Source organism: Acartia tonsa, chromosome 12 (genome assembly GCF_053477335.1).
Source record: "Acartia tonsa isolate MP-2025a chromosome 12, ASM5347733v1, whole genome shotgun sequence".
In the NCBI taxonomy this organism is placed as follows: domain Eukaryota; kingdom Metazoa; phylum Arthropoda; class Copepoda; order Calanoida; family Acartiidae; genus Acartia; species Acartia tonsa.
In genome coordinates this window covers 12351493-12378041 of record NC_137271.1, presented here as the reverse complement: position 1 = coordinate 12378041, position 26549 = coordinate 12351493, and the positions used below count along the sequence as shown (strand labels likewise).

General features: G+C 36.0%; 1 protein-coding gene across 3 annotated transcripts in view; it reads left to right on the top strand.

Moving 5' to 3' along the window:
• Aplip1 (JNK-interacting protein Aplip1) overlaps positions 1-26549 on the top strand; it is an 80214-nt gene that overhangs the window by 40620 nt on the left and 13045 nt on the right. For all 3 annotated transcript variants that reach the window (XM_080180316.1, XM_080180315.1, XM_080180314.1), the window contains 11 exons: positions 3126-3221; positions 4586-4649; positions 9251-9327; positions 9702-9782; positions 11097-11190; positions 20090-20178; positions 21101-21206; positions 21683-21749; positions 23011-23106; positions 23526-23633; positions 25724-25806. In XM_080180316.1, coding sequence (XP_080036442.1) covers positions 3126-3221; positions 4586-4649; positions 9251-9327; positions 9702-9782; positions 11097-11190; positions 20090-20178; positions 21101-21206; positions 21683-21749; positions 23011-23106; positions 23526-23633; positions 25724-25806 — 961 coding nt within the window. The remainder of the gene's footprint in view (positions 1-3125; positions 3222-4585; positions 4650-9250; positions 9328-9701; positions 9783-11096; positions 11191-20089; positions 20179-21100; positions 21207-21682; positions 21750-23010; positions 23107-23525; positions 23634-25723; positions 25807-26549) is intronic.

Genomic DNA, 26549 nt, shown 5'->3' with positions numbered 1-26549 from the left:
CTTAATTATAAAATATTGGTTCAGAATATTGGTTATATTTACTATCTATTAATTTGGTAAACCTAACCTCAGCTTGTCCATGAAAACCGGTATAGGACAATCCAAGATATAGATAATTTTACCATTATTCTTGTGAATACAATTACATATCAAAGATATATTCGAGAGAGAAAAAAGGGTTGTAAATTATTATTATTTTCCTTTACACCCTGTGAATACTTTACTAATAATTAAATTATCAGAGTTTCTGAAAAGGAGAATTATTGGGTTAGACCAGAGATAATTATAGGTGTATATGTGGGCTAAAATAAATCAGAAAATCTAATCAAATAGGACAAGATAACTCACGTTATCAATTACATTGAATTTATATATCCCTTCAACTTCTTAAATTTTCATTTTAAAGCCTTTCCCTTCAAAATATTAATCCCCCAGACACAAAGTAATCAAGTATTCAGGTTATAACTGCATATTCTTTACAAACTTTTTTTGTTGCACAATTTTTCTTTGCAAAAAGAGCATGAAAAGTTCATCACTTCATTTTTAGGTTTTTGTAAGGTTGTATTATTCATGATTCGATCTTTCAGAAATGTTTTTATATAATCTCTTCTTTTTTTTGTATAATTTTATTGTCTAAGCAAAATACTTTTTAAAGCTAGACCTTCTTAATAGGTCCCAAGGCGCTGGCATCCAAACTATTGTAGACAAGACTTTAATTGTAAAACCTTTGTTTGGGAGTCTCGACTGTGCATGATAATTTAGGTTGTACACGGTAATAGCCACGACACTTTCTCTACTTTTATTTCTTGCAACTTTTGGTTTATTGTTGCTCCACTTGCTAAATTCTGTATTATGCTACTTTTTTGTGCATTAAAAGTTTTGAATGAAAAGGCAGAGTTGAGATTTGTACCAGATAGTACCATGTCAACCATGATATATTTCACAAAGTTTTGAATAATGCTTTTCTTTGTCGTTAATAATGAATAAACAATGACAATTATATCTAAAAGTAGCTAAGCAATAGCTAACACTGTTAACAATAATTTTGATAAAAAAAAGAACATGAAACTGTAATCTAAAAAAAGTAAAATGAAACAAATATAGAAATAAATAAATGGTAAATTAGGTAATTAAGAAATGTAAACTGATTACGTTGTGACATACAGACAGACGGACATACCTACAGACATACTCTAGTTATAAAGTAGTTGCGTTTTTAATATTGATTTAAATGTCAAGCCTTCCCCTTACTAAATCTGAATATTCAGAAAAATTTAGTGCCAAGCAGTCATTTAATCGCGCGACTTTTGTCTGGATGACTTAATAGTAATAAGTTGCGCCTGTTTATTAGTCAAGATATTTCAAACAATATTAGCTTTATTTAAAAAGTTTCTAGATACAAATAAGTAAGTATTAAACAAAGTAACTTTGTTTCTAATAAAAATAGAGCACCATTACAACAAATGAACATAGGATAAACTTTTATTTTGCCAGTTAATAGAAACATTTTTGCTGAAAAACAAATGTATAATAGGGTATAAATGTATATTTTTTCCATAGGGCAAATAACCACTAAAACTGCTTCTAAAAGTTGAATTAAAATTTTTGGCATTAAAAGTTTGATTTGTTTATTATGTAAATAAACCCTTTTTAGCACCAATGCTTTAGACATAATTTAAAAAAAATACTGTTTACAATATGAGGCTTAGAAATGTGTATGCAATTGAGTGGAGTTAAATTTTCCAAAAATTATTAGGAAACTTTCCAGAACTTTTAATAAGCTTACCTGTGAGGAGAAAGCGTTTAGTTCTCGAGATACAGAAAAATAGACAAACCTCATGGAGCTTTTATTTAATCTTTAATTTTGGAATACTTGCCCATGCATGTTGTTGTTATAAGAAAAAGTAATTACTTTTGCTAATTGTTGTTTTTTTTGTTCCACACAGGTATTTTATAAACATTCTCAGCATTCATTAATTAGGTAGATCTTATATCATACAGGTATAGAATACCACAATTTTCTAAATTTTAAGATCACGTGAAAATTTCATTAACATAAACAATTTTGTGATGTTTAAAAGTAACTTATTTGACTTTGTTTTTATCAAGATTTACATTAAAAGTATAATAATTGAAAAGGAGATGTATCTTTAGCTTATATAAGGATTAATTAAATAAAACATACTTTTTTCATTCCTTGCTCATTATATTGTTCAAGTTTGATTTTACATATGTTCAAAGATGTAATTAAATTCAATTTTCTGTTAGTTTTATAGCATAAAATTTAATTTTTTACATTAAAAATTCTTTTTTTTCTATTATATATGATAAGCTAAACTTGAAAAGCGTAATTTGTTGATTGGTTTTCGGGGTTATTTGTAAACTAAAAAAATTTAGCTACTCGATTTTATTTCGATTTTTCATGTTAAACTTGAAATGAAGGCATTATGCCAATTTAGGAAAGTCATTTTAAGGGAAATTTAATTTAATTGTGCAGTAAATCTATACAATTAGAATATCCAAATTTGTGGGGAAAAAACTTGCTATTACAATTGTATTGCCTATGAATTACTTTGCATATTGCATTAAGATAGAAGGCAGTTATGAAATACGAAAAATACAATTTTATCTAATATTTTATTCTATCTAGGTTGTTATCTGACAAAGTGTTAGGATGTATGTATGTCTGTCTGTAAAATTTTTTGCCCATCTTTGCCATTATTCGTAAAATTTTCATATTAGTTTTGGTGAAAGAAAAATTTCCAAATGTTGACACATTACAAACTTTCCCGATTTTGTATTACTTTTGAGGAACATGATTCCAGTTACGTCAAATTTTCTTTCCCGAAAAAGGGAAGGGGGAAAGAAAAAAAGGGAAGGGGGAAGAAAAAAGAGATGGGAGAAAAGGGGTTTTCCCCATCTCTTTTGAAGAGATTTTCTTCCCCCCTTCCCTTTTTCGGGAAAGAAAAATATGACGTAACTGGAATCATGTTCCTCAAAAGTAATACAAAATCGGGAAAGTTTGTAATGTGTCCCAAATGTTCCATGTCTCTAGACAAAAGTACAGAAATCTTTTTTTTCATTTTAAAAGGCATAATGTTTCATGAAAAACAATTTGTTTTCAGCTCTGGAAGGAGTAAACGCTGCTAGCCTATTTGACGAGTTGACTGCCGCCACTCCAAGTTGGGAGAATACTACTATACTTGATCCTGATAATATGGGTAATACAGATAGTTAGATAGGTAGTAATTTAGATAGATAGATAGATTTAGATAGATAGATATACAACTGCCACTACCCCTAGTTGGGAGAATACTACTATACTTGATCCTGATAATATGGGCCGGTAATACAGATAGATAGATAGATAGATAATAGATAGATAGATGTATATATAGTAGATAGATAGAACCAGAGATAGATAGACAGATATATAATTGCCACTACCTCTAGTTGGTAGAATACTACAATTCTTGATCCTGTTAATATGAGTAATGTAGATAGTTAGATAGATAGTAATTTAGATAGATAGATAGATTTAGATAGATAGATGGACAACAATTGCTATCCCTAGTTGGAAGAATAGTATTATTCTTGATCCTCACAATATGGGTAATACATATAGAGAGAGAGTTAGTTTGTTAAATAGATAGAACTAGAGATAGATAGATAGATATACAACTGCCACTACCCCTAGTTGGAAGAAAGCAACTAGCAACTGATAATATGGTTAATACATATAGAGAGAGAGTTAGTTTGTTAGATAGATAGAACCAGAGATAGATAGATAGATATACAACTGCCACTACCTCTAGTTGGGAGAATACTACTATACTTGATCCTGATAATATGGGTAATACAGAAAAATAGATAGATAGATAGTAGATAGATGCATATATAGTAGATAGATAGAACCAGAGATAGATAGACAGATATATAATTTGCTACCCCTAGTTGGAAGAATACTATTATTTTTGATCCTGACAATATGGGTAATACACAGATAGATAGATAGATAGTTATTTAGACATAAGAAGTATAAATGCTAAGCTGCATTATAAAATATAATTACCCAGGCAGGGAAGGAACATTGGACTATAAATTACACCTGTTCCCAAGGTTTTATAACTACGTTATCTTGTTTGTTAGCTCAAAAACTTTTGGTACTTTTATCATCTGAAAGGATGTGTTATCAATTTGATGATGTATTTTGAATTTATCGTCCACTGTTTTATCCCTGTAGATCCCCGAGAATTACCAAATGTATAGACATGAACAAATTCAATTATTCTCTATATGCAGTCAAATTAGTAAGTCAGTTATCCCTATTTAAGCAAACACTGTGCTAACATGTAATAAAAGTTGATGGAAAAAATACACTTTTGATATAAATTTGATTGTGGAGTAGGGAAGCACATTTTTTATTACCGATTTTCCATTTGAGGGATGAAGGAAGGGGTTGAAGATGCCGTCTCCTTTAACAATAAAAAAAAAACAATAAATTGCCACTTCATTACATCAAAATCACTGGTAGAAAAGTTTGGACACTATGAGTTTGTATAATTTATCTAAATTATATGTTTAGAAACAAGATCAAGCAGTAATAATCCATTCAGACAATCTACACAAACTATCAACAGAATAACAAGGTAGATAGATAGGTAGATAGATGGGTATATAAATAGACTGGTAGATAGATAGATAGAAAGATAGATTAACAGACAGATATCTATATCCTTTTACGAAAGTAACAGGATGTCTGTTTGTCTGTGTGTTTGTGTGTCTGTGTGTTTGTACCGAAGGATTCCGCTAACCGTTAAACCGATCAGGTTCTCCTTAATAGGGTAGCTTCTCATAGGTCCCGGGAAGGTTTATAACTATTTTGGGGGAGGGTACCACCACCCTCCCAAGAGAAATCACAATGAAATCGAGAAAAAAAATTAATATTTCCGCAGCATAGTGTCGCTAGCGTAGTGGCGCTGTGTAGAGACATGAATTTAACAGCTGATTGTAACATAGACAAACTATTTTTACTATTTTTCAAATTAGATATTTAAAATAAAAAATAAAACATTTAAATGCCACTAGAGGCCTCTAGGGGCATAGCCACTAGTATATATATATATCTATATATAGATAGATAGACAGATAGATAGATAGATAGACAGACAGACATACAGTCAGACAGACAGACAAATAGATAGATACATAGAGAGATAAACAGATAGATATAAAGAAAGCAAGATAGATAGATAGATAAATAGATAGATAGGTAGATAGATATGTAGATAGATTGATAAAAAGACAAATAGAGACGTAAAACATGGTACCTACGGCTGATATGTTTGGCCATTAGTAATTGTGGGAGATGGCTGCTTTGCCCAATAAACAGACGCCTTAACGAATAATTGCAGTAGATTGATAAATAGTTTTGTAGATATATAAACATGTATACACATGTAATAAATTACAATTCTTATTGTTTCTGTCATGAACAATAACAAAATACATAATTTTTAAAGCGAAGCTTTTCTATAATTAGGGTCGGTCCGTACGTCCGTCCGTCACAGATAAATAGCTTTTTTTTGTTAATTTAGGCATGTTAGAATTGTCCTATCGATTTCAAACTTTGCATGGGGATTCCTTTAGTAGTTAGGTACGATTTAGAAAGCGAAGCAACTCTATAATCATTACTTGAATGTCCGTACGTCCATTTTAAACATGTTGATTGTTTTTACTTTTTAACAGCAATTTTTTTATGTGATCTAATCATCCGATTGATCTGTTTTTTGGTATGTTAATTCCTTGGAAACAAAGTATAATGTTATTAGCGAAACAACTCTATAATCAAGTCCTAAAAATGTAAGTAATTCCATAAACATCATCTTTTAGTTTTTCAACAAATTTACTTACAATTTTGCTTCGACTCTTGTACATTTATATTATGACACTATATATTATGACACTATACAAGTGTTAATGTCCGTTTGTCCTACCTTTTCAGTGCTTCGCGTTTATGAATGTTGTCATCCTTGTTATCTTTTAGATAGTTACGCCTAATTATCATCTAAACTTAGTTACAAAGACGTACAAGCTTTTTATTAGGGAAAGGGTAAGATGCTGAAACCCAACATCTCGCGTATAAAATGTCAAAAAATTAATAATATAGATACCTTTCCGTGCATATTAAAATTTAAAATTATTAAAACCAGTTTTGTTAGTTCCGAGTGACCGAAGGCCCGGGGTAACAAAACTGGCATATTATTTTTATGATTTTTATTTATTTATTTGTGAAAAATTGTCTATAATGCAATGTTATTCATGATTTTTTTTAGTATGGCTGAGAACCGCTTTTAATCTAGCTGATATTTATCGGTTTTGAAGCCATACTAAATAATATTTTACTTTACTCACGAAGTACTCATTTTCATTTACTGAGCTAGATAAAAAAAAATACCAAACTAAATAATTTATTTAGAAATATTTTGTTGTGTTGCCTCTCAAAGGAGATATAATCAAATCCCTAATTCACTCGGATGTGGTGTTCCTGTAAAAACAAAAAAAAATGAGATTTTTGAACTAAATTTCCTTTCTTGGTTACTTATCGGATATTAAGGGAGGGGGAGGGGTAAAGTTAGCTCCTATCATTTTCTATTTTGTTTTACAAATATTTCTAGGTTCGATTTATCGTTGTAGGGCGGTGGTACACTACCCCAAAATAGTTATAAACCTTCCCAGGGCCTGTGAGAAGATACACTGTTAAATTGTTAATGATTAAAATAAAGGTTTTGTGAAAGGATAAAAATGACAAATTTCTACTTTTTTTAAGGAGAGTTTATAATTAAAGAAAAAAATGTAATGAAGCCATGGATTTCACAAATGTGCCAACTTTTTGAGAGTAAATAGCTGTTTTAAAGCTTTTATAAAAACTAAATCTCATATTTTCACATGATTCAGGTTATTATAGATATTGTATAAACACCTTGTAATTGATTTTACTCTAAACATATATGACACACAAACAAATAATACTTTTTTATTAGTTTTGCGGATATACATTCATCATGTTCAGGGGGCAGGGATTGGTAAATGGGCGAAGAAGTAGACCTCAACATCCCACAAAGTATTTTAAAATCTATTTGTACGGATTCTTCTTCTTAACTAAAGAGGAACCTAGTAATAGTGTCTAACTTTTTATCTTTGTGACGTAACAAAAATCCATCTCTATTTTTGGGGTTTCCTTTCCCACCTCCCCTCTCATCCTTCGATTTTTGTTACGTCACAAAGATAAAAAGTTAGACACTATTACTAGGTTCCGCTTTCATAAAATGTTTTTTTTTTAAAAGATAGAGTTAAAACAATAAAAATAATATGGCTGTTGGGGGGAGGGGGGGGGAGTAGATTAAGTGTTTAAAATTTGCTTTCAATTGGTTCTTAAATTATTACGAAAAATAAAATAAAGGAGGTAGTTTCTGCATTATAACTTTTCATTTTAATATCCGTGGAAAGCTGTCTATAATGCGATGCAATAAATAACTATTACAAATGGAGTAGTTTTGCTTGTAAAGATATTTTGCTAAATATTTTTGCAAATACATATTTGCTAAATTAATGAAAGAAAATATATAGGAGATGTTTTCAGTAATAGAACACAAATTCTAATGGTTAAAGGAGAAAAATAAAATTACCAATTTTCTTACAAATTTGTTGTGAACCCTTTAAAAAATTTGTAAAGGTGTCAAGTTGGGATACGATAATGGATGTTACCCCAATTGTGATATACAAAATTAACCCTCCTAAAGATACACATTATTAGCAGAGAAGTTTGCTAACTTGTACCAACCAATTAACCCTTACATGAAAATAACAAATTGTTTGTCTGACCTAGTCTGTCTTTGTGTACTGAAGAATCTTGATAACCGCCGAACCTATTAATAAGGATCTTTGAAAATGAATTTTATTATAGGTTCATGGAAGGTTTGTAACTATTTTGGGTTAGTGCAACACATCCCCCCTAAGAGAACTAGCCCCTAAACCATCCCCACCCAAAGATTTTTTTTAGTTTTTAATATTAAAATGATTTTAATCTTCGCTAGTATTCGATTTGATATAAAATCCAAAAATATTATAAACAAAGATAAAGAAAACAAGTTTCTAAAAGCTTCTTTTTAATTATTAATTTGATAAGCAATATGGGTTCAGGAAATGAAAAAAAAACTGGGAAAATGGTACATTATCTTATACTGATTGTAAAATAATCACAAAGAAAGGAATAAGTTTAGAAAAAAAAAGTAAAAAATTATATATTCTATTATAAAACAGAAACATATTTATTTTAGTATTAAAATATATACAAAGTCATAGAATAAGAAATACAAGATATATACAGAAATGAAACATTTCTGAAAAAAATATTTACTACCTGTTATGAAAGTTATTTTACTTGCTTTCTACGTCGATACAATGTTCATCACATTTAAATGCTACTGGACAATTGAGTTTGGATATTTATGAACTGAATTTTCTCTTAATAATGTATACATTTATGCCTGAAACTATGTATAGTGCTATCTGAAAAGAATCTTCTTGTGTAAAATAAAATCCATTACTTCTGTTTTTAAGGGTTTACCAATAGACTTAATATATAGAATGTTTATTACTTATATGTATGTATATTTCAAATTCAATTATTATACATATGACAACGTTTATGTAAGTTTATAGAAGAAAAAACAATTACAATTAATCATGATGCAAAATAGAACATAAAGTCAGTCATAAGTAATAATAGTTTTTAAAGGTGTTCATTTAAAGTTCTCATAAGAAAATAATAAACGTTATCTTTTTTATAAACAAAATTACTTGTATCTCTAAAAATGCTTCCCTTAAAACCTTTTTTTTACTAGATAAACAATCAAGTGAAAAAACGACATAGACAATTTTAAAATCATTTTCCTTATTTTATAATTTTATAAAAAAAAACTTATTTTTAATTTCTTCCAAATTGTTTGTTTAAAGTAATTAAAATGAAATTTAATATCATGCAAATCTAGAGTTGAATGGACAAATTCTGGGACTTTCATGTTATATTAAAAAAAAATATATTTACAGAATTAAATTATTTTTTATTTATGGATGGAGATAATAGTAGAAACATATAGATAGATAAACAAAAAGGATGCAAAGACTGAAAATTATAATGAATCTAGAAATAGAAATAGATAATTAAGTAATGAAATATAATGTTTAGGGATATTCTATCAAATCTGGCAGATAGTCAAGATACTCATACCCTTCCACCTTCCCTTCTACTACATATTGTAAACAGTAAGTTCTTTTTAGCAGTGAATCTACACTAAAACTTCAAATCTGTCTTAATTGAATCTTAAAACTTGGATATCCTATTATATATATTAGAAAGAGTTTTTTTTTGTCTGAAGCTTAATTAGTAACTACTGAACTGATTGGGTTTATTATCTTAAGTATCTTTCACATAGGCCCTGTGAATGTTTTAGGCTATTTTTTAGATTGAAGTGATCGTTTAAACTTTTTTTCCAACTCTTTTGCCTCTTCAACTGCAGATCACCTTGATGCTAGGGGCGTAGCCGCTAGTGATAATCATTTATAATATGATGTAATATTTTAAAGTAAATCACAATTAAAATTTTTGTCAAACATGTAGTGAATATAAAACTGTTTAGTTGAGAAGGAGGAAGAGGGGTGCGGAGGTGGAGATATTGACAGTGGTAACTCTACCTCTCATAGTCCAGAGGAGTGGCCAGGTATAGATAGATAGATAGGGTGTGGAGGTGGAGATATTGACAGTGGTAACTCTACCTCTCATAGTCCTGAGGAGTGGCCAGGTATAGATAGATAGATAGGGTAAGGAGGTGGAGATATTGACAGTGGTAACTCTACCTCTCATAGTCCTGAGGAGTAACCAGGTATAGATAGATAGATAGGGTGTGGAGATGGAGATATTGATAGTGGTAACTCTACCTCTCATAGTCCTGAGGAGTGGCCAGGTATAGATAGATAGATATATAGGGTGTGGAGGAGGAGATATTGACAGTGGTAACTTTACCTCTCATAGTCCAGAGGAGTGGCCAGGTTTATATAGAAAGATAGACAAAAGGTGATTTATTTTGGTAATTTTTTGCATGTTCATATACTTTGTAATTTTTTTTGCACAAATGCATATTAAGAATCAAGATTGAACAATTTTGGCAAATGCAAAACAATTTTCTGTAGATAGAAAGATAGATAGATTGAATTTTGGCAAGCAAAAACAATTTTATTATATATAAAAAGATGTATAAGGAAAACTTGATCTTAAATTAGTTGGATAGATACATCAAAATAAATTGTATGGATTGATAGTTTTATATGTAGAATTATATTAGATACAATTTTGCAAGCATCAGCAATTTTTTTGCAACAATTGTCAATATTATTTATTCTTTGTATCATTAGTTGCAAATTTTATATTGTCAGGTGGTTTTTTTCTCCAGTTTTTAGTTACAAATTTTTTTCCTTTTATTAGATATAAAAAATTTTGAATTTAGTATGTCATTTCTTATTTCCATTGGGTGAATTCGCGTTTTTGTATTAAACCACTGCCCCCCTCATTATTTGAAATAATATTAGAAATAAAAGGTTGGGTAGATTTTTGTTTGTTTTTACATTACTTTAAATTAGGTTAAGTTATGTTTTATTAGGTACTGTGTAGCCCTGCAGGGTTAGAGCACCCACTGGGACCCACAGGGTAAAGTTCTCTCACATGGGTTAGGCACATTAAAAAAATACCCCAATCCCCCGTATTTTCAATTAATTTTATAAATAATGACAGGGAGGTTAGTGCTCTAAAGGTAATTTGTGGTAAAGCACTGGTAAATTTCATAATTTATAATTAACTATCAAAAGATTTGTTTTTATAATTTTCTTGATTTTAAGAATTATGAAATTTTACTTCATTACAGTAATTTTGTAATTTTACAGTTAAAATTATTCATATTGCTATAAAACATTTAGTTGGAAGGTTTAAAATGACATTAATATTAGATTTTGAAATTTTGGTATAATTAGAATGTTTTTAGGCTTGAATTTACTGTCACCAATCTCGCAGACCCTTGGACAACAATCTAATAACAGAATAGAGCTTCTTGATCCCACACATAGAGGCCTTCACAGGTAGATAGAGGGATAATTAGATAGATATATACAGTACTAAAGAGAAATTAAGAAAGATAGAGCTATAGAGACATAAAAAAGATGAAAAAGACCTAAAGAGTCATATAAATAGATAATATTTTTATATATAGATATTAGAGCTAAAGAGATGTATATGTAGATTTTAAGGATAATAGCTTTAAATGAAATATTCCTTTATATTTATGGTCATTATATAAATATAAATAGATAGATTGATAAATTAATATATTTAACGAAATTAATAGAATATTAAATTGGTTATAATAATAACAAAAAAATAGATAAATAATTAAGATAATATTAAGATGGATTAATCAATATTAATAGCCATAGATGAATAAAACTCATAAAACAACATTTCATAAATATTAGATAAACAGCTAATAATATATGAATAAAAGATAATATTTCATATGTTTCAAAATATGAATAGTATAAAATATTCATGTTCAAATTTTCAGATGCTCATTTCAAAATTCTTCAGAAAAAATTAGATATTTTTTCTTTGTAAAAGAATTCTTTAGTTTGAAATTAACAAGAATGACAATATTTGTAAGAAGCGAAGGACAGGAAAGTACAAAAGGTAGTTATATATAGAATAAAGAATTGATTTCACCTTTGATCAATCTTTAAGTAACGCCACAGCTGATAGCAGATGAATGGAAGTTTAAGCTTTTTATTTTTAGGGGGAAAAAGGTGGGTTTCAAAGTTTTTAATAGGTAATCTAATGTATTTTTTTTCGAGGAGGGTAAAATAAGTGATTTCAATGTTTGAGGGGGGTTAACATCATTTTAAGGAAGTCTTTATATATATGTCTATCTTTTTTAGTAGTCATTATAAACAGATCCCGACAAAAACTTTTGTGACGAACAAACTAACGGATTGTAGAACAACTGTTTATTATAGATAAGCTTTACCATTAAGAATATTTCAAGAATAATAGTGACGTCACTTTTTCAAGAAAGAAGGAAAATTTGTTTAAATCTAATATAACACTGTTTTCATTTCCTTCATACTCGTTAACATTGTAGACTTTCTTTAAAATTTTTCCAGCTAAATTTACGCGGAGTTTCATCCAGTTCAGTACTGACATAAAATGTGTTTATTATTTATTTAAAAGTACAAAAAAACATATTAGCAAGCTATTTTTAAGTTTGCTTGGGCCTGTATCTTTCATGGCCAACAATACAGAAAATATTTCTATATATATTTATTTCTATTTTTATTTAGAGTATATAATTGCTTTGTCAAAATATTGAGATTTAGTTGATTTACATCCAGTAATAAAAAAATAATCTTTGTAAACTACTTAATACAACAAATATTATAAGGTTTAATCCATCTTTATGCCATAATTGTGAGTTTAAAAGTTTTACATGAAATTGTATCTATTTATTTCATATTTAATAAGCTTTATACTATTAAAAAGCATTTCAAACAGTAGTTAAAATATTTAAATTTTTCGATTTTTACAGAGCATTTGATAAAGAACTATTTACATCTTTATTCCTTCATGATATGCTGTTCTTGAGATTTAACAAATTATCTACAATATTTCCTAATTAATAAGCTTCATATTTAAAGAAATTGATAAGAATTATTTGTTTTACTTTATCGACTTTCAGAAAGCCTTTGATACTGTAAATATTTACAGGTTTATTATTCCATGATAGCTGTGTATTGAGATTTTACTAGTTATCCTGTGGTATTCGGCAACCGTGAGCCATGCCTATGGCACCCCTGATCTGGGGTTCGGTGGAGGGTCAATGGCCCTCCCCCGAGTCCTGGGGAAGGGGTCTGACGACCCCCTCCCTATGCTTGAAATTAATGATTGAATCTGTCATGTTTATTATGGTTAACTGTATTCTTAATTCTCCCCCACCCTTTTCAGGGATGGGGGATCATTATTGCCCAAACTGACCACTGTATATGTATTATAATGCTTTTATGTTATGATTATTTATTCCTATCCATGTAATTATTGTTTGTTGTATATAGCTTTAGTATCCTTTAAACCTTCAATAAAGTGACAACTGAATTAGATGTTGATTATTATATAGTGAATGCTAGAGAAGCGTAGCTTCTCCATAGTAAGGTGTCCACGTCTGTCACACTGCCGTAATCTAATTGAACTCCGGTGTCTGCCATTTATCCTCGGCGGATACCACAACTTTTGGTGACAGCTGTGTGAGATTACGGCAAACCACAAGTGTAGAGCAGACGCGCATCTGAGGCCAAGGTACTCCCAGCAGTGAAACTGGCAAAACTGACACAAGCAACCTGAATTACCCACCCTGGACAGCAAAGTCTAACTCTGCATCCGGCAGTTGTGGAAGCGAGACAGCGAAACCTGACGAAGAACCGCGAGAAGCGCCGACATCTAACGGAGAATTGAGCGCTCAAAGGGCTGAAACAGGCCTGCGGACCGGCTGAAACAAGCCAAATAAGTGTAAACGGCTGAAAATAGGCCAACTTTACTGCAAGAGATAGCAGGATCCGAACCAGTGGCGCTAGCAGGACGGGACATTCCCTGCCGCCATCAGCCGGATTTGGATCAGCGGCGCTAGCAGGATGGGACATTCCCTGCCGCCGATAGGCTGAAACATGCCACATAGCTGCGAGCTGCGAGCCAACATACGAATGTAGTGCACCAAAACAGAGAAAACTACGTCAACTCCAAGTATCCTGAGAGGCTACAACGCAGCCGCCCATCTAGAAAACAGATATTATATCACATTTGCAGGGATTACCACCCTGGTGTGATGGCTAAACAATAGATTTATGAGCAAAGCTTGGCAAACAAATTGTTGTGTTGTGATAAAACTAAAAATAGAACAGGCTTGGATTTATTGTGTATTGTGATAACAGCTAAAAATAGAACAGGGTTAGTAAACAAATCTGTTATGCAATTGTGATAAGGACAAAAATAGAAGCTAGATGTAATATAATAAAGACCCTGATACACAATCAAATCACCTCAAACCTCCAGCACAACAACAATACACCCCTTATTCCAGAGGAAAGGGAGGAGCCCCTCTCCATTGAAGGCAAATACAATCAGGGTGATATAATAGATAAGCCTAGGATTAAGAAGACAAGGCACTATTACACCAGCACACAGTTACCCCCCCTCCCTCACAGGGGGAACGGACGGAGTTACCCCCGTCCCCTCACGCGCTTCCCCCTTCCTACCCACACTAGACTAAGTCCGTCTGTAGTGTGGGGCTAGCGACCGGGCACACAGAGCGCCATTCACGGGTAGCGCAACAGAGTGCGGAAATATCATAAATTCAACGGACAAAGCGGACCAATGAGAGAGCGAGTTGAGGGAAAGTGCGCGTTTTCCCCGTGTGCGCGGATCTGACGGTGCGTACGCGCGTTGCAAGGACAGGAGATTTCACGCACACACACACACACTGGAGCGGAGCTACTCCATAGCATCCAACAGGGGTATTTTTAGCAAATAAAGAATTACAAGCTTCCCTCCTTCTAGCTCTAGTGTGATAAAGGAAAACCCAATCAGTTCCTGACAGCAGTTCAGACCCTCAACATCTACCTATTCTACAACCTCAGAACCCAACTAGTGACAAAGTACAGCTAAGTTATACATTTGTAACTAAACTACCAACCTAGTGATACAAACAGTGTTGGCTGTTAGGCTAGGAAGCCTCAAGTGACAAACCATTCATTTTTAGTACTGTATAACTTTGTGTCCCGCCGTTGAACCGTTGACCCGATGGACCAGCCGCAAGCTCCAGGAGGTGAGCAAGCCCCAGGATGGCTCCAGGATGACCCTCAGCCGGCCCCAGCCGAGTACCGCAAGCTGATGCTGAGCAATCTGCCGGAGTATAGAGGGCCGCCCAAGCAATCCTGGTCGTCACATATCCGCAGACTCGAGATGTCATGGGCGGCTTACCGCGTGCCACCTCATGATTCCCTCAACCGCCGCAACGCCCTCCTACTGTCACTGGTAGGGCAAGCGGCGGAAATGGCGTCCCATCTGTTTGGCGAGGCAGGCCAAGCCTTGACCTACGAGCAGGTCAAGGCTGAGTGTGAAATGCTATTTCGTCCTGCTTTTGAATCCCAAACGCTTAAACAAGCGTTTAGGGATTACAAGCAACACTCGACAGAACCGATACAGGCGTACATATCCACTAAATGTGCCCTGTATCGGGACGCCTACAGCCATGAGGATCTTGAGTTGTTGGTGGACGAATTAAATCGTGGAATTCGTAACGCCAATGTAAAACGCATCATGATGGGACATGAAATTACGAGTGTACCTGAGTACACTCGTAAGGCCATGTTTACCGTCACCATGATCACCAAGCAACTGAAGGAAGGTGTGTGCCTAGTGGACTCTACCGACGGGCTGACTGGATCTGCCAGCATCCAGTTGCCCCAGTATGATGAGTCGGAGCCAATGGAGATTGGCGCCTTGGCTCCGGGTCTCCACCAGATGGGGAAGGTCGCTCCAGATGACAAGGTTCCAGGCCGCTGCTTCCGCTGCCAGGGGAGAGGCCACCGAGCTCAAGACTGCCCAACGCCTGTGGAAGTTAGCCTAGAGGAGAGACGCACCCAGCCACGCCGTGACCGTTCTGCCAAGTGTGAGCGTTGCCACTATGACGGTCACACGGCGGCCGATTGTAGAGCTGACTGGGCCCAGGTAGCCAGCCGCAGGCGCACCGCCGATAAGGGTGCCCCTCCAGGGAAGCCCAGCAGAGTGGCCCACATGGAAGGGAGCGCGCCCCCAGCACCACAGCAGCAAGCAGCCGCCCCCAAAGCTGCGGACTGAGCCGATGGGATGCCGCAGTTTGGGACTGTCCCCGCTAGGATCAACGTACTGGGCGGCGCGGCTGAACCCAACCGGGTTGGCCTAGGCTTCAGTCTCAACCACCTGGGGCCAGAGCTGATACAATCCAACAACATAGCCGAGCCAGAGATTCTGAGGCCCCAGCCTTTTAGCCTCAACATGATGGAACCTGCCCGACTGAGCCTACCCAGCAAGAGTGGAGGGGCGCTACCCAGCGTCCCTGAGACGGTGTACGGGGAGGCCCTGGCGGCCGCTGAACGAGAGAGGCAAGAGGCGCTAGCCAGCGCCTAAGCATCGATGTATGGGACGCCACCCGGCGTCGCCACCTGGGATGACGGGGGGGTGCTATCCAGCGCCTCCCGCCTGGTGCCTGGGGCAACAACCGTCGCCGCCACCGAGATACCTGGATCCTGGAACGAGCCAGCCTCCCACCTGGTGCCTGGGGCGACAACCGTCGCCGCCACCGAGATACCTGGATCCTGGAACGAGCCAGCCTCCAACCTGATGTCTGGGGCGACAACCGTCGCCGCCACCGAGAGACCTGAGTCCTGGAACGAGCCAGCAACCCCAGAGGAAGGGGTGACACCCGTCACCCCCAGTCAGCCAGCGCAACCAGCCTGCAGGGAGAGCCCAGCTACATGCCATCCAGAGCCCCCTGCCAGCCGAAGGAACCCAGCTGCTCAACACCAGGATAAGTTGAATTTGTTAAATGTGTTGTATCCAAGCCATCGTAAAACCCCAGCCTTGCCTGTGCCCCCTGCACCAGAGGCTGGGGAGATTGAAATTTGGGAAAATAAGGACTTGCCTGTGCCACATGCACCTGAGTTCCTAGGGCAGGGGAAGGAAGTGAGTAAGGGCGAGCCTGTGCCACATGCACTTCAGCCCCATGCCACTGGGCATGCCTTGGACAAGGGAAGGGAGCACTTGGGGCTAGTGGAGCCGACACCCAGGCAAGTGCCAGTCGCTTGCCAGTCTGTCATTGGGGAGGGTATCGGGGTGCCCCGGCCGCACAAAGATAACGCTCAATGGAAACTTGTATCTAGCCAGGAGCAGCCCAGCCGTGTCCAGCCACAAGAAGCAGCCGTGACCAGAGCTGAAGATCCCCAGCCGCGTGTGCGAGGTAGATGGTTGCCTGGAAGCCTCTCCCATTGGTGGATGGTCCTGTGGGGCCTCCTGCTGGCAGCCGTGTGGCCTACAACCAGCTACGTCCTGGTGGGATGGGACTGTGCCAACCCCACCCATGTCACATCCTACAATAAAGAAAAGATGTGTAACACGGAGCCCCTACACCAGGAGGTGCCCCTGGGCCATGAAGTGCACGTCCTGCAGCAAGTCAAGGTGAGGGAAACAACCGGGTACAGTTGCCAGCTCACCGTGTCCCAGTGGACATTCAGGTGTGGGGTATGGGGTCACCTCAAGGTGACCTCGGTCCCCACCCTCATGAGGCCAACCAAGATAGACCCAGAAGCGTGCTGAGACCTGGCCAGGAACCGAGTCTACACGCTGCCAGGCAAGACCCAGCCACTGACGTTCCAGCTGAACCATCCCCTGTTCTTCACCATCGACATGGTGGGCGCCCTCGTCAACAGCCCCGAGGGGGTGGGTTGTGAAGGGGAGGACGTCCACTTCGAGGGCCAGCTGTACCGCAATGAATTAGTGCTCCAGGAGCGACGGCTGCTGGTCAAGGAAGAGACCTACGTGGTAGAGGATGGACGGGTGGAGTCCCAATCTGACCACCTGACCCTGGAGTGTCCCCATTCTGAGCTGTCCTGCATCACTGGGGAAGCAACCTACGTGTGGGACCACCTGGGGAGAGATTGCCCCTTGAGGCTGATCCGCAGCCTCCAGCCCAGCCTAGTGATGGATGCATACCTGGTTGACCATCAGGCCCAGTTTTTCATCAACATGACCAACCCCACCTCGATTGTGAACTGCGACTTCGAGGCCCATGCCACCAACCATCCAGCGTTGTTCGTGGCAGCTGACCCAGCCGCGGCTGCGCTGCCCAGAGTGTCGGCCAGGGATGTTGACGTCCCCCTACAAGCCCAAATACATGCAGGTTATATTGGGTTTACCCTGGAAACGCGCATGAAAAGCACAGCAGCAGAAGAAGTAGCGGCCAACTGCTGGAAGCTCCAGCAACTAGACCCGGCCCACCCGGTGCGTGTCCAGGGGAGCACGTTCTCAGTACTGAGGGGAGACATCCTGCTGCAGCTGACCTGCCAACGCCATAAATACGTTGTCCGCGAACACAAGGAGTGTTGGGACAAAGTGCCAGTAGAACCCACAGGATTTGTAGACGCTGTGACACGGGTATATAGTGAACACGCCACCAAGATTCCCTGTTCCTCCACCTACCCCCTGACTGTGCACGCGGAGGAAGGCTGGATAGAGCTAACCCCCGCTCCTAAGAAGAGGCCACCCCCGCTGGATACGCCTAAGCAATTGTTGACAGAGCCCTTAGATGACTTCAGTTCAGGGGGCTTGTATTCGCAGGCTGAGTTGAACGACTGGCCACAACTGCTGGCGTTCCCAGCATACAAGAGCGCCATGCTGACCAGCCTATCCTATGGCTCCTGCGTTCAGCAAGGCAGCTGTTCAGCCACAGGAGACCATGGGATAGTGTCCTACAACATTGACCGACTGGCGGAGGAAGGAGAGGCCGCCCTGGATGTCTGGGCTGGATTTAGGCAAGCTATCCACGAGTGGGGAGATGGCGCAGCCATACTGTGCTTGCTGTTGTTGATCCTCAAACTGCTGGGGGACCTAACCATCATTTCTCTGGCCGCAGCACAAGGAGGCGTCCGAGCAGCCCTGAATGCGATGTCACAAGTGTTCCTGTACCATCCAACTTTGTATAGGAAAGCTATGGCTAGAGCCAGGCTCACCCATGCCAAGTCCCGGGACTTTTCAGTAGACTGGGATGCCATTCCCATTGGCAGGGAAGCAGCCGAGGAGATGGTGTCTATGCAATCGGCTGATAGCGGGCATGACCGCCCAGGTAGGCCAGGACCGCACTCTGGCAGACCCCGCGGTCCCTCAGGAGGACAGGCCGCTGCCCAGACGATCAACCTGGCAGCCAGCGCCCCAGCCGTTGCCAACAACAACCAGCAGGCCCCACTGCTGACCGTTCCAGCAACACCTGTGCCACCAGCCAACCTGACACCGGCTGGCGCTGACCAACGTGTCCAACCCAAGCCAGCCTCTGCCTTCTATCCCACATTGGGAGCCCATCAACCCTGAGAAAACACTCACCACTAGGATTCCATTGAATCATTATCGTTTGTATATATCTTAGCCTTAAGGAGCGGACCGAAGGCCTCAACCACTGTTGGAAGTCTGGTAGGGAAACCCTCTCCCAGCCTTCCGAGGGGAGAGTTGTGGTATTCGGCAACCGTGAGCCATGCCTATGGCACCCCTGATCTGGGGTTCGGTGGAGGGTCAATGGCCCTCCCCCGAGTCCTGGGGAAGGGGTCTGACGACCCCCTCCCTATGCTTGAAATTAATGATTGAATCTGTCATGTTTATTATGGTTAACTGTATTCTTAATTCTCCCCCACCCTTTTCAGGGATGGGGGATCATTATTGCCCAAACTGACCACTGTATATGTATTATAATGCTTTTATGTTATGATTATTTATTCCTATCCATGTAATTATTGTTTGTTGTATATAGCTTTAGTATCCTTTAAACCTTCAATAAAGTGACAACTGAATTAGATGTTGATTATTATATAGTGAATGCTAGAGAAGCGTAGCTTCTCCATAGTAAGGTGTCCACGTCTGTCACACTGCCGTAATCTAATTGAACTCCGGTGTCTGCCATTTATCCTCGGCGGATACCACAATCCTACAGTATATCTGTAAAATTTAATTATTAATAAGGCTAAGCTTCATACTTAGGAAATTAACAAAGTAATATTGTTGGGGAAGGATATTGTAATATTGTTAGGGGAAAAAAAAAAAAAAAAAAAAAAAAAAAAAAAAAAAAAAAAAAATATTGTTTTTTTGTTTTTTTACTTTTTAGACTTTTCCAAAGCATTTGATACAGTATTGTATTTTCAGGTTTATTCCGCGTCACCATGATGAACTGTGTATTGAGATTGGAGATCCTATTTATGTTCAAAAAGAAGCTGAAGACCTTTGGTGTGAAGGTAATTTAAAACAAGTGACAGAGAAGCAAGTTGCTAATTTTGCCAGATTATATCAACAACAAAATCAATTCGAAAAAAATCACGGAACCTATACGAAATTTTCAGCTGTCGTTTTGCTTAGTAGTTTGAAAACTATTAGTTTACAAGAATCTTAATTGATAAGACAATGGAGAATACGATTTTCTTGATGCTATTCTAGGATTTTTGGGTATAGTCTCTTTGTTGGCAACGCCTCTTAAGTGGCTTTTCGTCTTTTTTTCACAGTAACTCTTTTCCCCTATTCTAACCAATGCAATGCGGGGGGGGGGGCTCTAACCCTGCAGGGCAATTACCTAACCCAACTTAACCTAAAATAACCTATAAAAACTAATGTGAAAATAAGACAAAACGCCTCTTAAGAAGCATTGTCACGAAAGGAACTATACCCGAATTTTTTATTAATGTTGTGGGATTTTCTGTCATTTTTTTGAATGGCCACTTTCTTTATAACATTAGCTCTATAACTAACTTTGTATGTTTGTCTATCCTCAAATATTTGAGATTTTCCCTATTACAACACGTTTAAATTATTACTACTTATATGTGTCTCTCTTGCCAAAAATAAAGTTTAAATGAATCATTACCCCCATAAACTAGTCCTGGCAGAAAACTTTTAAAATCTAATCTTTAAACTTTAAGTAGAAAATCAATTATAGTTAACCAAACTTACTAAGATGCAATTTCTAAAATAGATTATAGGATCAGTCAAATTGTAAATCTATCTATCTATTCCTAACCTACATTATTACACCATCCCTAAAATTTGAAAATTAGGAAGGCCTGCTTTTCTCTTTTTTCTTCCCTATTGGTTTCGCTCACCCCAGGTGAATCACTGTGCACGCTACTGGATGTTTCTATCTATTTAATTTCTCATTATATCCAGGTATAAACCTGCGAACAGGAGAGCAAGGAGTATTTCCCGAGGCCCACGTAGTTGATGTGGACTACAATGATTTTGACCCGGCAGCTGCTGAGGAACGGAAAGAAAGGTAATTATTATTCCTGCATGGATCCGAAACCGATTATTAGCCGTTGGATTAGAACTAGTTCTCAGCCTTTCTTAAAACTCATGTATAGCATAAAAAATTATAAAATCAATACCAGTTTTCTTATCCTGGGCCTTCTTTCACTTGGGGCTAACAAGACTGTTTTTAATCTTAAAATTTTTAATTTTAGCATCCGCGGAAAGCTGTCTATAATACGATGCGATTAATTACTATTATCATTTCTTATGTCGTTTAATAATAATCTAAAATGGCATTTTACTTATTACATCTATTTAAAAATGCTTTCTTCTTATTTGTATGGCCCATGGGAACTCCAAATCAGTGGTCTCCAAACAGATTTTCTATGTGTCACATTTTTTAAGTGGCCTGTATGTGAATGTAGTAGAATGTATGTGTGTACTGTGTGTGTCTTCAGTGCGTGCTTGTATCTTTTTATTTTCGAACTTTAGATTTTTTAGATACATTCTGGACTATCTGGGAAGTATGAAATGTAAATTACACAAAGGAAATCAAGTTATTGTGCAGGTAAGATTATGTTTGTTTTAAATGGAGTTTTTTGATATAGCTGCTCTTAAAGTAGGTCAGTGTACAGTAGACCGATATCATACCCAAGTTTTAAAAGTACAAGGACATAACCAAATAAAATAATGCTTCAAAAACTTTATTTGATATTTTGTTTTTAAGAATAATTAGTGTTGTACAAAACCGTCTTTTTTAAAATTAGATTTGATTTCTTGAAAGCAATAAAAGTCATATAAATCACTTGGATGTTCATTGTCAATGTATCGAAATTTGATATTTTGTGGTATTCCTCAATAATTCTATAATTGTAAATATTTGCATAAATAGACTCTCTCAGTGTGTGCTTTTTATGTGGATATTGGGGGAAAAAAACTTTATTGGTTTCGGTTATGTTTGCTTCATATTAATGGATGTAGAATATACATGGATATTATAAAAGGAGAAAAATTATCGTCAATTTAGCTTGCATGAAACTCGTTGATTGGTCAGGTCGTCTATCAAGTAGGAGGGGAGGGGGTAAAGAGAGTGGAGGGGGGAAATCGTTATTTTAGCCAGCTACAAGTTTCACTTAATTAGAGAAACTGGAAATTTGGTTGAAGATCTAAGTAATAATATATCCATTTTCATAATATTTCCTACATTTTAGGCAGCGCTTCTACTATATAACTAAAGTTTGTACATCCATCTTTTCAGTTAGTTTACTATATTTATAGTAGAATACCCAACTAAATAAAAAATCTACTTACGTTGTTCGTTTGGCTGTCATACTCATATCGCCTTGTAAAATATACCTATTACAGCTAAAATTAATCTCGGATTTTTTAAATTAATATTTTTTGTTCTTTTGCAAATGCATTTTTTTACATTTACATTTTTTACATTAAATTTCTGTAAAATATTATACAGCATTGAATAGTGTAACATACAAGAAAAATTATTACTAGAGCATTTTCAATCGTGTATTAATTTTGTAATTTAAAAGTTAAATTAAAGGATGGAGAGATAATTGGACCGTAAATTACACTGGTATTTAAAGTTACAAATTATTAATGTCTAAACTTTTCAACCAACAATTTTAATGTAAATTGGATTATTTAGCTTATCATCGTTTGGGATGTACATCAATATTTTGAATTTATCGTCTATTGTCTTTTCCCTCAAAATCACTATCTAGTTAGAATTCACAACAAAAGATAATAAATTAAATTGATAATTCAAATTAAAATCATTTTGCTACAAAACCTCATTGTTTCCAAACTCCTAGGCTGTGCAAAGGATCCTGGATTCCAAGGATCGTCGTACCTGTGTTCTGGAGATTGGAGAGAGAGGCATCAAAATGGTGGAGAAGAATGCCACAGGGGTAAGTTTAAGTATTGTATCATTTTACTTTTTAAAAGCTTTTCTAGAATTAGAGTAGATACATCCATAATGAATAGCTCCTAAATCGTTAAGTTAGAGGCATGTTAGAAATTTTCTTTCGATGTTTCCTATATAAGTTATATAGAATAAGTATTTTATCATATCCTACATACATTGTGCGATTTAAACAAAGCAGTGGTTGCGATATACAGAAAATTTCTGATTTAAACAAAGCATTTGACACTATTTTTGTTTGTATATTGTATAATTCACCTTACAGGCAGGAAAAAGCTAATATATTGAATTGTTAGTAGATAAAGCGTTTGATTGTATGTATGCACATAATAAGGCATTTAATAGCAAATGAATAAATGTTAGTTTCATGATAGAAACAAAGCATTTGACTGTATCATTCCCTAGGACATAGTTGGAGGAGATGCCAATCAAGAATATTTCTACCATCTGAAGAATGTCACCTTCTGTGGTTTTCATCCCAGAGACCACAGATACTTTGCTTTCATTACAAAGGTATAGTATTTTTAAAAAGGCATATAGTTTTCACTTCATCAACTAATTCAAAATTTTGGTAGGATATCTTGTTTTTTTTTGTATGGCCCTTCAAAATAGTGGTCTCCAAAATGTAGGTCTGTGTACATTGGGTTGTTTCATGGATGTCGAAGGCCTGGGCAAACAAAACTGGTATTAGTTGTATGTTTTTTTATTTTAGTATTTGTGGAAAATTGTCTATAATAGGATGCTATACATAATTTTTGGTATGACTGAGAACCGGTTATAATTCAGCGAATATTAATCGGAATCAAATGCTTTGTAAAAAGTGTTTTATAACTTTGTGAACTAGTTTATTTTACAGTAAAAGTGCCCAAACAAATACATTACATAATTTTTACTTTTTAGATAGGTAAAAAAGACTAGGTATGTAACTTGTTCAATTATCAAATCTACTTAATTATTCACTTTTATTGTTCTTCCATTCATTTTTACAACTGACTTGTCTTAGTGGAAAATACAATTCATCCGGCGATAGCACAGATAAGTTCCTCCTTATAACTATCTTTGTCCATGGTCATTATGTTATCTATGATTTATCCTAAAAAGTAAAAGTTTCTATTATTTGCCAAAAATTCTCCTGTTCTTTGTTGTTACTTATGGATGGTGTGGTGACACTCTTGTATTTATATTCACAATTTATACGAGGGTTGTATTTAGGTTAATGGTCTTAAGCAAATATTTAAAAATTTTGAATATTTCTAAGAAGATTTAAATCTTTGTGTACGTAATACATCTAAAGATCAAATATTTTATTTTGTTAAATGGAAATCTAAATTCTATAAATCCAAAATGTTGGAATTCAATATAAGATTTAGAGTTTGAAGTTTGCAAGTTGAGCAGGGTATGGCAGACGCTAAATTTAGAAGCAGTAGCTGTTGCAAAAGTAGTGATGAAAGGTCCAATTTAAAAAAAAAATTATGCAAATGGTCCCATAATAAGCAGTTGAGAAAAATCATTAAAAACCTAGCTTGTTACAATAAATGTATAAATATAGATGTTTAACCAAGAAAACTGCCTGGCCCATGTGGTGGGGACCTTTTTTTGCTAGTAAATTACTTTCTTCTCTTTTGTGGCGACTTGGCTGTGTTTTTATTTCAGACGCTATTGACTGATAATAAAAGACCCATTTGAAAGTCGGTACCCCTTGGATAGATTTACATAATAACGTACCCCTCTATTCTTATACTTTAATTTTGGAACTGTTGTGCAACAAAATTACGGGAACACTGCTGTTGCCGAGCCCTACATGTATGTTAAGATTTATTGAAGCATTTTAAGTAGTCGAGACTGGCAAAATTAGTTGTGTTTCCTTTGTAAGTGTGGATCTAGTCAAACAAAATATAGTATAGGATAATAGGACAAAGCCCAGATTGTGTCAAAATTTTGTCAAAAATCACCCATGTAACGTCATAAAAATGAGGTATCATTCATCTCTTTTTAAGGGGTTTTCTTTCTCACTTCTCCTCTCATCTGACGAACAGACAGAGTAGGAATATGTCTGTTCGTCCGTCTGTCTGTCCAAAGCTTTGTAATCGCTTAAATGATTAGGCTTTAATCTTAAAAGATTAAATTTAATGACAATGTGGTGGTTTAAAACTAATTGAAGAGAGGTGAACCCCACCCCCCCCCCCCCTCCCTCCCTAAAAACAAAGAAAATTGTTTTTTTTTGTAAAATAATAAAAAATAAAGGATAACATTTGGTTCAATGGCATAACATGGTGTGCAACTTTTCCTTATTTCTCCACTCTCTTGTAGCAAAGCCCCCAGAGGATAGGGGCGAAACTACTAGCAATAAATATAAAGTCCGTTTTTTTGGTCATAAATATGTCAAAAAAGATTGCAGAAAGATATTTTTGGTTATGAAAGATCTTTGCTGTAAATTGTCATATATGCTATTAGCAAAGCTAATCTATAATCCTAAAGATCTGTTGGTCCGTCCAACACGTCTCAAAAATAAATGGAAGAATAGAAAGAAGGCTAAAATTTTATATGAAGATCTCTTTGAACAATGCACTTGATCTCACTAATAATTTGTTATTTTGTTTCAGCACCCTTCTCCTTACATCGACGAGCATGCAGTCCATGTGTATGTGAGTGAAACCAGTACTAGATGTGTAGCTCAAGCTTATGGGTAAGATTTTGTATCTTTTTATCAGGGCTAGACAAGAAGTACTTGAAAAAATTAAAATATCCTTTTAACCCACGACATTGGGTAATAACGTAGTGCATTAGTTTGTTGGGAAGGTGATGTGTTCGAATCTCGATCAACACTGTGTCATAACTTAAGATGCAATGCTGATGTTATGTCAGTTGTTCGACATTAAACTGTTTTTAACCTATTTTTTTATCATATATCAAAAATATACTATGACACCAGTAGAATCAGACTGCAGAGCCCAAATTTGAATTAAGTCCCCAATAAACTTTTTTTGGGGATTTTAAAAATCAATTTTATATGTTGCTGTGATCATTTTGATGGAAGTAAAAGCATTTTTTAGTTTGGGGTTAAATTGTTTCTTACAGAACAATTTGATGTGATTCAGATTATATCAATACAATAATAAAAACTCTACTTTGTTCGATGCAAATAATTTTTTTCTAAAACAATAATTTACATAGAAGAAATTTAACATTAAAATAAAACATATTATTCTGAAGTCTGAACCAATTAGAAGCCTTGTTTCATTTCAGTTTTTTACAATTCAAAAAAGAGTGTTTTCACAAAGTGACTTATTTCCAATGTAGTTAAATAATTTTTATAATTAAAATGAAAAGAATGAAAACTATACACATAAAAGATACATGCTTTTGAAAAATATTTAAAAAAATAAGTTTGAATAATCTTATATTTTATCATATTTGTATATGTGACAA